This window comes from Bison bison, unplaced genomic scaffold, assembly GCF_000754665.1.
Source record: "Bison bison bison isolate TAMUID 2011002044 unplaced genomic scaffold, Bison_UMD1.0 scf7180017864508, whole genome shotgun sequence".
NCBI classification, from domain to species: domain Eukaryota; kingdom Metazoa; phylum Chordata; class Mammalia; order Artiodactyla; family Bovidae; genus Bison; species Bison bison.
The window spans coordinates 13961752-13974703 of NW_011495064.1; the positions used below are offsets into that span (position 1 = coordinate 13961752).

Below are 12952 nucleotides of genomic sequence, written 5' to 3' on the forward strand. Positions count from 1 at the left end.
GACAGGGATTGGGGGCAGGAAGAGAAGGGGACGACAGAGGATGAGATGGCTGGATGGCATCACTGACTCGATGGACGTGAGTCTGCGTGAACTCCGGGAGTTGGTGATGGACAGGGAGGCCTGGTGTGCTGCGATTCATGGGGTCGCAAAGAGTCAGACACGACTGAGCGACTGAACTGAACTGAACTGATGAAACCCATATGGGACTTCACAGGTGCTGCTAGTGGTAAAGAATCCACCTGCCGATGCAGGAGACATGAGACGTGGGTTCGACCCTGGGTGGGCAAGATCCCCTAGAGGAGGGCATGGTTACCCACTCCAGTATTCTTGTCTGGAGAGTTCCATGGACAGAGGAGCCCACTGGGCTATAGTCCATGGGGTCATAAAGAGTCAGACACGAATAAGCAACTAACACACACACATACACAGACACATGCATACACGAAGTTAAGTTCAGTGTATGTGAATTCATACACAGTCTATGGAGTTAACATTTTAAGTTTTTTTTTTTTTTTAACATTTTAAGTTTTATGCACTTCTCTGTATATAACATACTTCAAAAAAATTAAACTAAACAACAATGAACTGTGTAAGAACTAAATTCAGTTTACCTGTGACTTTTTCTTTCCTGGAACACATACTTTCACACTTTTCCCTTTTATCAGAAGAGGTGTTGTTTCAATGTACTCCATGACTGCAGTAATTGCTTCTTTAAATTCCATTTCCAAGTAAGCCTAAAATGAAACATATTATACTTTAAGTCAAAAATCTACCTTAAAATTCTCTGACTTAATACTTCCTTGTGGAATATAAAACTGAAATTACCTCAAGTCCTGTTGATTTTACCTCCTTTCACTTTTTCCTCTTGCTAAAGTATAATCTGATCTTTAGGATGTTTTCACACACAAAATGGACATTTAACCTAATGGAATTTCTATACCATTACCAAGATAAGGAGGAAGCAGTCCATGGCAAGATCATAAGAGAGTAAGAAACAGGAAGGCAGGGCTCACTGAACAATAGGAAAGAAGGCAGGATCTAGTCTAGCTGCCGTTAAATTTGAACTTTTTAAGGTTTCTTGCAACAAAGAAAATTATACCAACTATGTTCCCTTGTTTTACCTCCTAATTTCATGTTCTGTTTACTCCAGGGTTTGTAGAGTTTATAGAACTTTACTATGTAAGTTACAGAAATACAATTCAAATGTAAAAAATACTGTACAAACAAAATCTTTTTTTTTAACATCACCTCACTGAAGTGCTAAAGCAATGAATGGCAAACTGTGGCCTGCCATCTGTTTTTTTGCAAATAAGTTTTTTTGAACACAGCCATGCGTATTCATTTATATATCATCTATAACTGTTAAGTACTACAACAGAGTTGTATAGCTGAGCAAAATAGTTGAAATCCTATGACATGCCACACCTAAAATATTATCTGGCCCTTCAAAGAAAAGTGTACTCGTCTAAAAAACCAGTGTGCTGTTGTAAAGGATATAAAGCAGTATCTAGGAACCCTGTTCATTCAATTCCAAACATTTACATAACTCAAGTAACAGTTGTATATGGAGTAAAAGCTGAAAGATCTGACAAGTCTTTATAAAACAAAATTATGACTTTTTAGAACAGACAAAATAACTCACTTCCTTTCTGTATGGAACAATCAGGACATCATTAACCTTTCCAAATGGTTGAAATATTTTTCTAATTTCTTCTTCAGTACAGCCATCTTCTGGTAATTCAGATATCAGAAGAACAGGACCATAATGTGAAGACTGGTCCTTCCGAAGCTATTTTTGAGATGAATGAAAATTAAACCAAATTAAGTGACAACGTATAGTTACAATAATTCCCAATATAATTTTTCTACCATTTATCCTAGTACATTAAGCAATCTTTTTTATTAAAATATATTTTCTGCTTATAAATATAAATAATTCTTATACTTTCTACTTATACAAATATTTTAGAACATTTAAAAACTTTTTGAAATACTAAGAAAAGCAGGAAGAAATGTTTTATATTTTACCACTCAAACCCAACAGCGGGCAGTTTACAGGCAACCAATCACAGATGCTCTTTTCTGTACAGAGAAGCATTTCGTAACAAACCAGACCTATGAAGTACTCCAAAACTAGTAAAGAGTACTTTTCTATACAAAATTGGATGGCACATCATCAGTAAAGCTGAAGTTACAGCTTTATTTAGTCTGTTGTAATAATTTAAAAAATATCTAGATAGACATAGTATTTTAATAGATTCATATATACAATTTGAATATACTTTATTATTTACCACCTATGTTAAAAATTGACTCAAAAAAACTTTTAAAGTTCCACTACTGCCATCTAGAAATCTAGAAACAAAATGAATGTTACAGAACCAGTTAGCCTTTTCAAAATTAATTCCCTATACTCAATATTTCTTCAAAATTCTGTAGTATCAGGTTGATTACTGTAAGTTCATCCTATTAAATATAAGCTCTATGGGGGCAAGGAACTGTAATTGTTTAAAGTTAAGACAATGTTAAGAGAAATGTATACCTAAACACTTGAAGATCTGTTAATGTTATAAAATACACCTATTAGTACCCAGAAAACAGACTAGTATTCTACACTGGGCAACAAAGTAGCTTCTGAACTATACTATAAAAAAACATAAAACAGATTAAAAATGATTCTCAGCAGATAGTCACTCATAGATTACTAACAAAGATTACAAAAACTCATTACTACTACTGATTACGTCCATTTCCCCAATCAGAGAGCAAAACTTGTAACATGGATCAGTGTGGTCAGCCAAAAACACCAAACCATCAAAATGTTCTCAATTTTGATATTTGTAATCTATAAGACTTTAATTATTGGACCTTTCCTGTATTCAAAACAGAAATCAATAAAAAAATATTTCGTATCAAAATAAATCACAATTTCCTCAAAAATATGAAAATTAAAAATTCTGAACAACTTTGTTTTCTCTTTGTCATATTAACAAGTGAAGGTACACACTTCTACTTTCACTAACAAAGAAGTACTGACCTTACGTTGCAGAGAAACAGTTTTATCAGCCATTTGTTTACTTTCTGATGGGGTATCATCTTCAAGATTCTTTGATTTGTAACGAGTACAATGTCCTCCTATATTTGAATCACTCTTTGCAGAACTTGTAGATTTAACTGATGTCTTTGCTCCACTGCCAGTTTTAAGTTTTTGTGCTGGTGAGTGTCCTTTATCAACTGCTTCAGGATGCTTCTGTTTACTGAATTCTGACTCATGCCCAGATCGTTGTATTACATCTTCTAATGCTTTTTTTCTATCTATTAAAAGTACACAAATACTACTTCAATTGAAAAGAACTTTATAAAAAAATAATATAACCCCTCAACTGCCCAAATATTTAACACACTGAGCCACTGTTAGGCCAACAGGTGGCAAATACATACAAAAAAATTATTAGTCTTTAATTCTTTACTCAAAAGGTATTCACATGAAGATCCTTTATTCAGTGAGCTTCTCTTATACCAGAGATCCTCAAACTTTTGATTTCAGTATCCCTTTACAGGATTAAAAACTGAGGACTCCAAAGAGCATTTGTATTCAATTTATCAATATTTACCACAGAAGAAACTAATATAGAATTTTAAAAATATTATTTAATAATAAAACTCCTATGTTAACATAAACAATATATTTTTATAAAAAACTTTACTTTCAAAACAAAAATTTTTTAGATGAGTATTATTTTCCTGAACACTTAAATGTTGGGCTTAAAAGAAGACATCTGAATTCTCTAATCAGAGAATTCTGCATCCAATGTGCTGGATACACTATTTTGGCTACCATATTTTATTTCAGAGATATGTAGTTGAAAAAGGAAAAAAAATCTCAGACCTCTGAAAAGATTTCAGAAAAAAAATTATGTAAAAAATACTTCTGGAAAGGTCACTAAACCAACATTAAGACACACGTTGAAAATTTGAACAATTTTAAAATGTTTTAAATTAATTCATGGAAAACAAGTCTATAATCAATTACTAAGGCAAACTAAGATATCTGTATATCCCCGGTTTTTTTAAGTTTGATGTTGGGTGTGTAGATACACTCTCCCACATTTCTTGTGATACATAATAAAGGGAAGAAGAACGAAAGAGGTGGTAATGTGAGTCAAATTTCACACAGAAATTCTAAAATTTAATAAATTACAACATTTAATTTCTTAAAAACCTTAGAAGTTTCAAAAAGAGCTGAGCCAAATATCTCAAAATGTCAACATTTAAAAAAAATCTTGAGAAGAGTAAGTCAGTCACATTTTAAGCTTAACGCAAATACAGGAAAAAAAAAATCAAATGAATTAAAAAAAAAAAACTAGAATGGTTTAGTCAAAATAAGTACTTATTATTCACAAACATAAGTGTACCTGATGATCTCTCTGATCTCCTTGATGTCCTTTCAGGGCTAACTGATCGAAAGCATTTTGGACTACCTCTAAATGGATTTCTCATTCGATACGGTGAACGGGATCTGGATCTGTATCTAGGAATAAAACGATGGCAAATTCTTGGACTTCGGCTTCTTGGTCTATACATACAACGTACGGGGCTTCGAGATCGACGAAATCTGTGACTTGAGCTTGATCTCCTAGAATGCCTCGGACTGGGGGAATGAGATCGTCTTCTTGGAGTTTCATTTTCTTTTCTATTGCCTTCATTTCTACAAAGTGCAAGAAAAAAAACACAAGATTCATCAATTTTCTATAAATTTAAATTTATATCAATGACAGATTTACCTTCTTAAAATCAAGCTATTAATATTAACAATGCCAAACTCTAATATCATGTATTTATGTAAAGCAAAAACCTGCTTGTTATGATGCAGTTAGGTTTTGTAAATGAATAAGGATCAGTCAAAGCAGATGATCACCTCTGACTGCTTACATTCCTGTTTTGTTTACTCACAAATAAATATCACCAATTTCTTGCATTTTTCCTATATCACTACTATATCCAATTATGTTTTGAAAGTATTAAGTTATATAAAGAATTTAGGAAATAACAAATGTTTCTCAACAATTTTCCCACGAAGATTACGCCTTCCACAAATATTTGACTCCTATACTTGTATTTATACACACTGAATAGGGAAACTCCATTCTCAGCCTTCAAGCCATTTATAATCTGCCATTTATAATCTAAGATCCCACAAACATAAAATAAGAATAAAAGTATAAGTATTTTCAGAAAAGACTAAAAAAGAAAAGTTCACAGATGGGAGCTATTACAGGTAAACTGGGGTAACTAAAGATTTCTAGAGATGGTTGCATTTCCCTACTGTTTAAAAATAAAAATGGTAAAAATGAGATTCTATTCAAAATAGTGCCTTAAAAAAAAAAAAGTGTTTACTTTTAAAGGAAAATCAAATTTCAATAATACTACTATTAAAAAAAAATAACTACCTTCTTGATGGGAGGATCTCAGGATTCCAATCAGGATACCTATTTTGAGAATAAACAATATTAATGAACAGTTAAGATTATAAGGCTCAATCTTTCCCTGCAATATATAGAGAATACTGTTCAAAACAAATGTTAAGGGAATTCCCTCGCCGTCCAATGGTTAGGACTCCATGCTTTCACTGCTAAGGGCACAGGTTCAATCTCTAGCTGGGGAACTAAGTTCCCACAAGCCATGTGGTGCAGCAAAAAAAAATAAAAAATAAAAAATCTTAAAAAATTGGAAAAAAAATTTTTTTATTAAAAAATGTTTTTAATTAAAAAAATTTAAAACATTTTAAAAAGTTAAGTGATTTATTAGTATATTAAAATATGAATATTTTCTTCAAAGTAAAATATTTTGAGTGTCTAGTTCAATAAATAGTCAGTTTCAGGCAACTCAGGAAAAAGAAACACATTCCCCGTATTTTAAACGCCTTGACATTTATTTAGGTAAAATAGGAAGTACACATAAAATTGTTAAGAGGTATAGAAGAGCTGTAAAACACCAGCTTAGGTAAGCGTTAAAGACAGTTTACTCAACTCTGCAGAACTCTAGAGGACACCATTCTACAGAATGAGACATGAATGCTGCCCCTTATATTGTACCAAGTGTTCCTCAGAGAGGATCTCAGGGGACAATTCAAAGAAAAGGTTGCTTTTCAGGTAGCCCTTTAAAAAGGGTTATCAAGAGGGAAGGATCAGGTTAGGTTTCATACTGTGGCAATACGTAAAAGGAGGATTACAGGCAAACGTGTTCTATTCCAGGAACCAGTGTGGCCGCAGCATGGACATGACAAAAAGGAATTATGAGGCAGAAAACCTGGCAAGACAGCTCAGAGACAAACTTTGAAGGTCCCTGAAGTCATGTTAAGGAAGCTGAACCTAAGTAAAAGGCAATGGAGAACAATAAACATTTCTGAAGTGAAGGGAACATAGGAATGTTTGCAAAACAACTGGAAATAAATGTCTAGATTAGAGAAAAAGATGAGTGTTGAGATATTTAGAAATCAGACATCAATTACAGCACTAAGAGTTAATGAGATAGAGAATGGAGTTACTGGGAAGAGGGTTGAGGACAGAATCTTATGTACACTAACACTTAAGAGTAAAGCAATTGGTTCTTTCAAACCAATGAAAGAAATTAAGGGGTAATCACAGAAAGAAAAAGTAGGAGGAGAAGTAACACCACAGAAGTCCAAGAAAAAGACATCTTCACCTTCAACTATTCCAGAGAATCCGGACTCTACATGTTAATGGGAAATAATGATTAAATTATTAAATCGCAGATGTACAAAAATACAATTTCAGTAGCCAAGAAGAGAGCTACATAAGGAAATGCAGGCAGCAAGCCACCTGACAAGAAAATAAAGTGAGGTCAAAAACTAACTAAAGGTAAAGCAGTTTTTATTTGTTGACATTTGTCTCAGATACTGTTGGCAGGTTAACTCAAAAGCAATTCTCACCATGTGCCAAATAGAGAGTCTATGTACCATAACCAGAGAGGCCTGGGAGCCACAACAAAGACCTAGCACAGTCAAAAACAAACAAAAACGCCAATTCTCAATTGCCTTTTCCCAGGTCTGCCTCCATAACAAAGGCTAAAGAAAGCTAAATCTGCTTTCCCAGTCTCTTTAGAAGAGAGCCAGTAATAGGTTCAAACCAATGACATATAGGTACAAAACCACTGGCAGACTTCTGAGAAAATTTCTGCATCATCCTTCCTGCTTTGAGAGCAGATATGAAGGCTGGAGCATCTTATAACTATCAATGTGACAAATTGAGAAGGTAAAAAACTTAACTTCAATCCAGTGTATCTATCACTCAGCATCAACAACTGTCAAACATGAACAATTTTTTTCATCTACTACTACAATTTTTCTCTGGGATGGTTCTGGTTGCTGTCTCCTGTACAGTGCTACAAACCTCCGTCCATAGATCTTCAGGCACCATCAGATCTAATCTCTTTAGCCTACTTGTTACCTCTACTATGTGTGTATATATATGTATGTTACATATATATGTATGTATGTATAAGGGATTATGACTTTAACATCATCTTCTTTTAGGATTTTATATAGCTCAGCTAGAATTCCATCACCTCCACTAGCTTTACTGGTAGTAATGCTACCTACGGCCCACTTAACTTCACACTGCACGATGTCTGGGTATAGGTGAGTGACCACACCATCATGGGTTATTCAGGTCATCAAGATCTTTTTTGTATAGTTTTTCTGTGTATTCTTGCCATCTCGTCTTCATCTCTTCTGCTTCTGTTAGGTCCTTACCATTTCTGTCCTTTATCGTGCCCATCCTTCCATGAACATGAAATGTTCCCTTGATATCTCCAATTTTCTTGAAGAGATCTCTCATCTTTCCCGTTCTAGTTATTTCCTCTATTTCTGTGCATTGTTCATTTAAGAAGGCGTTATCTTTCCTTGCTATTCTCTGGAACTCTGCATTCAGTTGGGTATATCTTTCCGTTTTCCCTTGCCTTTCACTTTTCTTTTTTCCTCAGCTATTTGTAAAACTTCCTCAGACAACCACTATGCCTCCTTGCATTTCTTTTTCTTTGGGATGGTTTTGGTCACTGCCACTTGAATGGTGTTACGAACTTCTGTTCATAGTTCTTCAGGCACTCTACCAGAACTAATCCCTTGAATCTATTTGTCACCTCTACTATATAATCATGACATCTGACTTAGGTCATACCTGGATGGCCTAGTGGTTTTCCCTACTTTCTTCAATTTAAGTCTGAATTTTGCAATAATGAGCTTATGACCTGAGCCACAATCATCTCCAGGTCTTGTTTTTGCTGACTGTATAGAGCCTCTCCATCTTTGGGTGCAAAGAACATAATCAATCTGATTTTGGTCACCATCACCATCTGGTGGTGTCCACATGTAGAGGCATCTCTTGGGTTGCTGGAAAGGGTATTTGCTATGATCAGTGCATTCTACTTGACAAAACTCTGTTAGCCTTTGCCCTACTTCATTTTGTACTCCAAGGCCAAACTTGCCTGTTATTTTGGTATCTCCTGACTTCCTATTTTTGCATTCCAATCCCCTATGATGAAAAGAACATCCTTTTTTTTGGTATTAATTCTGGAAGATATTGTAACTCTTCAAAGAACAGGTCAACTTCAGCTTCTTCAGCATCAGTGTTTGGGGCAAGACTTCGATTACCCTGATGTTGAATGATCTGCCTTGGAAACAAACTAAGATCATTCTGTTGTTTTTGAGATTACACCCAAGTACTGCATTTTGCTGGAGGAGGAAATAGCAACCCACTCCGGCAATGGCAACCCATTCCAGTACTCTTGCCTGGAAAATCCCATGGATGGAGGAGCCTGGTAGGCTTCAGTCCATGGGGTCGCGAAGAGTCAGACATGACCAAGCGACTTCACTTTTACTTTTCACTTTCATGCATTGGAGAAGGAAATGGCAACCCACTCCAGTGTTCTTGCCTGGAGAATCCCAGGGACGGCAGAGCCTGGTGGGCTGCCATCTATGGGGTTGCACAGAGTCGGACACAATTGAAGTGACTTAGCAGTAGCAGTAGCCAGTACTCTTGCCAGGATAATCCTATGGACAAGGAGCCTGGCAGGCTACAGTTCATGGGGCCACAAAGAGTCGGACATGATTGAGTACAACAATCTGAAAGTCAGTTACTTAATATAAGTAAGCCTTAGCTTTCTCTTACGTGCGATCCTGGAAATACAGCTTGTTGCCAACACAGAGAAATTACTAAATTTCCAGAGCTTTCCAATTCAAGAGGGGGTAATAATATTTCAGATGTGAAATGATGTTTTAGATCTAAGTTAACCACTAGACTACATGTTCTTATATCTGCTGCCTGTGTGTTACCTAACGAGTTTTTTAAAATGTTTCAGAAGCATAATACATGACAATATAATATAATGGCTAAGAACAAGGACCTAAGTAAACGACATCATCTATATCCCAATGTGATACATAAGTATATGTATTACCTATAAAGTTTTTGTGACAAAAATGTTCAACCTGAATTTAATGAAGAGGAAAAAACCAGAAAGGTGCAGAATGTGGAACAGTCTACAAGACAAGACATTTCAAAAGTCAACTGTTGTGAAAATAGCCTCAAAAAAAGTGTGGGGAGTGGGAGAGGCAAGGATAGTTCTAAATGGCATTTTGGGAAAAATGGGAAAATTTGAATTTGATCTGTGTATTAGAAGGTATTATGAAATCATTGTTAATCATGTGTTATACTGTAGTTATAACAGATAACCACTGTAGAAAAAATTTCCTTATTCTTATGGAGGGGAGCCTTGGAGGAGAATGGCATGTATACATACATATGGCTGAGTTCCTTCCCTGTTCACCTAAAACTATCACAACATTGTTCATTAATCAGCTACACCTCAATATAAAATAAAAGCTTTAAAATTTTTTTTCCTTTTTCTTAAGAGGTAGATGTTGAATTAAGGAGTGAAGTGTTACAATGACTGCAATGTATTTTCAACTAGTTTTTAAAAACTGTAACTAATATTAAAAATGTCCATATAAAGTATAATAGACACATCAAATGTTAACAATTGGTTAATAAAGAGGAAGACTATGTTTATTATCCCTTCAAATTTGTTGCACCTTAGCAACTTTTCAGAATAAAGTATTGAGGGGAAAAAAGTTTTAACAAAGAGCCATGAGTTAGATATTAGTTGTGCCAATTATTTGCGGTGTGACAGCTGGGAAGCTGCCTCTCACTGGTAAAATCACAAAAAATCATTACATGTATCTCTCACATAATATTTCAGTTAATATTATGAAATATTATTATTTCACAGGGTTGAAATATGATCTCACAGAGTTGCTTTGAAGATTACACTGTGTAAAAAACATTTAGAAGAATGTCCAGCACACAAGCATATAGCTCTTTATTATGTTAATTATTATTTTTAATACTAAAGATAATGCACTATCTTTTCTCAAGTTAATCAATTTTACTTCTGTGTCATAACCCAGAAAGATTCAATAAGACGGAGAGAAGAGATAATAAACCTTTAAGAAAAGAAATTGAAACCTAAATATATATCAGTACAGGCTTCCTAGGTGGCTCAGTAGTTTAAAAAAAAAAAAAAATCCACTGCCAATGCAGGAGTTGCAGGAGACACAGGTTGGATCCCCGGGTTGCAAAGATCCCCTGGAAGAGGAAATGGCAACCCACTCCAGTATTCTTGCCTGGAGAACCCCATGGTGAGAGAAGCCTGGCAGGCTACAGTTCCTGAGGTCACAAAGAGTCAAACACAACTGAGCACTCACACGTACATCAGTAAAGAAATGACTAAATAGATTTAAGTACAGAAGCACAATGCAGCTTATAAAAAAACAATGAAATAGCATATGTTTTGTCTTGCAAAGATCCAAAGCACCTAATCAAATCTAATGCATTTGTTTTTTAAGCAGTAGAAAGCCATGAAAAAATTATTCAAGAGTACCTGAAAAAGGTAAAAATGTAAAACAGAACAACAAAGTACCAGGCACGGAAACTACCTGCTTTAAAATTAGGGTCCTATGTACATGAAAAAAAGGCTTATCTACACAAAAAGCTTTCAGTAGGCATAAATGCCATTTGGCATAGAAAATTAATGGCAGTGCATGTAGCTAGACTCCTGTAACTAGCATTTAATGCCTACCTACAGCAACTAATTCCCTCACATCTAAATCCCCTAGCTTCATAAAAATGAGACATCCCACTGAGTTTCTGTGGGAAAATTTGTGACTTTAGGAGAGATTTTCCATTTACAGTGGCAGTATGGTCCAATTAAGTAACAAATTATCTTTATATGACAACCAATGTCTTTGTGCACAGATCTATACAGGTAAGCAACTCTCTATTCTCAGTCTATATGATTCAGGTAGGGCTTCTATCACACTCTACATCAGGAGTAGGCACATGACACCAACTGAGTCATAGTACCCTATTCCTACAACCACTGTAATTGGTTTAGAGATGGACAACTAACCCACAGTGGTCCAAAAGACCCAAACCAAAGACTTCCGCAGGATTTATGAGAAAAGAAGTGCTTTTATTTATTTTTAACTCCAGGAATGCTAGATATTCAGATCACTTAAGTCTGGAACTAAGGGGGTCACTTTGCTTTGTGGAGAAGTGTCCTCATGAAGACAAAGCAGAAAGGAACAGACAAGAAGATATTCAGATCACTTAAGTCTGGAACTAAGGGGGTCGCTTTGCTTTGTGGAGAAGTGTCCTCATGAAGACAAAGCAGAAAGGAACAGACAAGAAATGAAAGTATTACTGACACATTGATTTTTGAGCACCTAATCCAGCCATTCCTAAAACTAGAAACACTCAAGCTTCCTAGTTAAATGAGCTTATAAATGTCCCTACTTCAAAAAACTAGTCCGAGAAAGGTTTATCATGTATGATAAGGAGAGTCATGAATAATCTCAAAAAAATTGTGGTGACATTTTCATAAAGAACAATGTGAAAAACCAAAACAGCTGTCACAAATTCATTTGCTCAAGAACATGTTACCATCATCATTATAATGACCAGGAATTTGACACACAACTGAATCAGCATGTTTAACGATACTAGGGGAACACAATTTTATGTTAACTCCAGACGACGCAAGAGAAAATCACACTTTTTACCTTCATAGGTGCCCTGTCTTAAAGAAGGAAAAGGCGAAAGAACTGAAGAACCAATGGTTAGGAAGCACCATATCTAGCTTGTTCATTTCCTACTTAAGGGTTTTTTTCTGAAAACAGGTTCTAAACCAAGAGAGATTTAGACCTGAAATTAAATACTAGAGTTTGGTTTGAGTGGTTTTTAGTTAGTTATTCTTTGAGGAAAGGGTAGGAAGAAGGAGAGGGAAGTATAGGAGAAGGGAAGGCTTTGTATTCTGAAGCAGATAAACTATTCCAAGGAAGGCAAGGCAGCAGGAACGAACCAATTATATTAAATTTACCTACTGGGAAGGAGTCAGAAAAAAGGATTGTATTTAATTCTCTTTTAGAAAAAGTTTAAATAAATTTGTATAAAGTTAGTATTTCAAATAGGCAATAGCTTTCTAAAAATATTTTTCTCCAAAGTACCACACTAAAGGTGTCAAACAATCATACCTGAAACATTTAACTATTCTGTAAATTTGCCACCTATAAGAATGAAAAAAATTGTTCTTACTGTTGACGTAACTGTCGGCAACTCTCAATATGAGTAGATGTATTTTGATGCTGAATCCAATCCTATTGTAAAAGGAGAAAAGTGCACAAATTAGAACATTCCTCATTTGACTAATTACATTAGGCTTTTTAACATGACACAGCATCCTTTGTTTTTTCAAAAATTAAACAAACCTAGTTATAAATACCATATGGCTACTCAATAAAAATTTCACAAACAAAAATAAAAGGACTCTAAATAAAAGCACTTAATATCAACTCATTGCTGCCATTTTAAAACAT

General features: G+C 34.9%; 1 protein-coding gene across 4 annotated transcripts in view; it reads right to left on the bottom strand.

Moving 5' to 3' along the window:
- The window catches only part of ZNF638 (zinc finger protein 638), a 92074-nt gene that overhangs the window by 60637 nt on the left and 18485 nt on the right, over positions 1–12952 (bottom strand). For 3 of the 4 annotated variants that reach the window (XM_010829787.1, XM_010829785.1, XM_010829786.1), the window contains exons 4-9: positions 12672–12733; positions 5451–5489; positions 4416–4708; positions 3038–3315; positions 1643–1789; positions 612–734 (exon numbers count right to left, since the gene is read on the bottom strand). In XM_010829787.1, the coding sequence (XP_010828089.1) occupies positions 612–734; positions 1643–1789; positions 3038–3315; positions 4416–4708; positions 5451–5489; positions 12672–12733 (942 nt within the window). The remainder of the gene's footprint in view (positions 1–611; positions 735–1642; positions 1790–3037; positions 3316–4415; positions 4709–5450; positions 5490–12671; positions 12734–12952) is intronic. The other variant, XM_010829788.1, reaches the window with a different exon arrangement.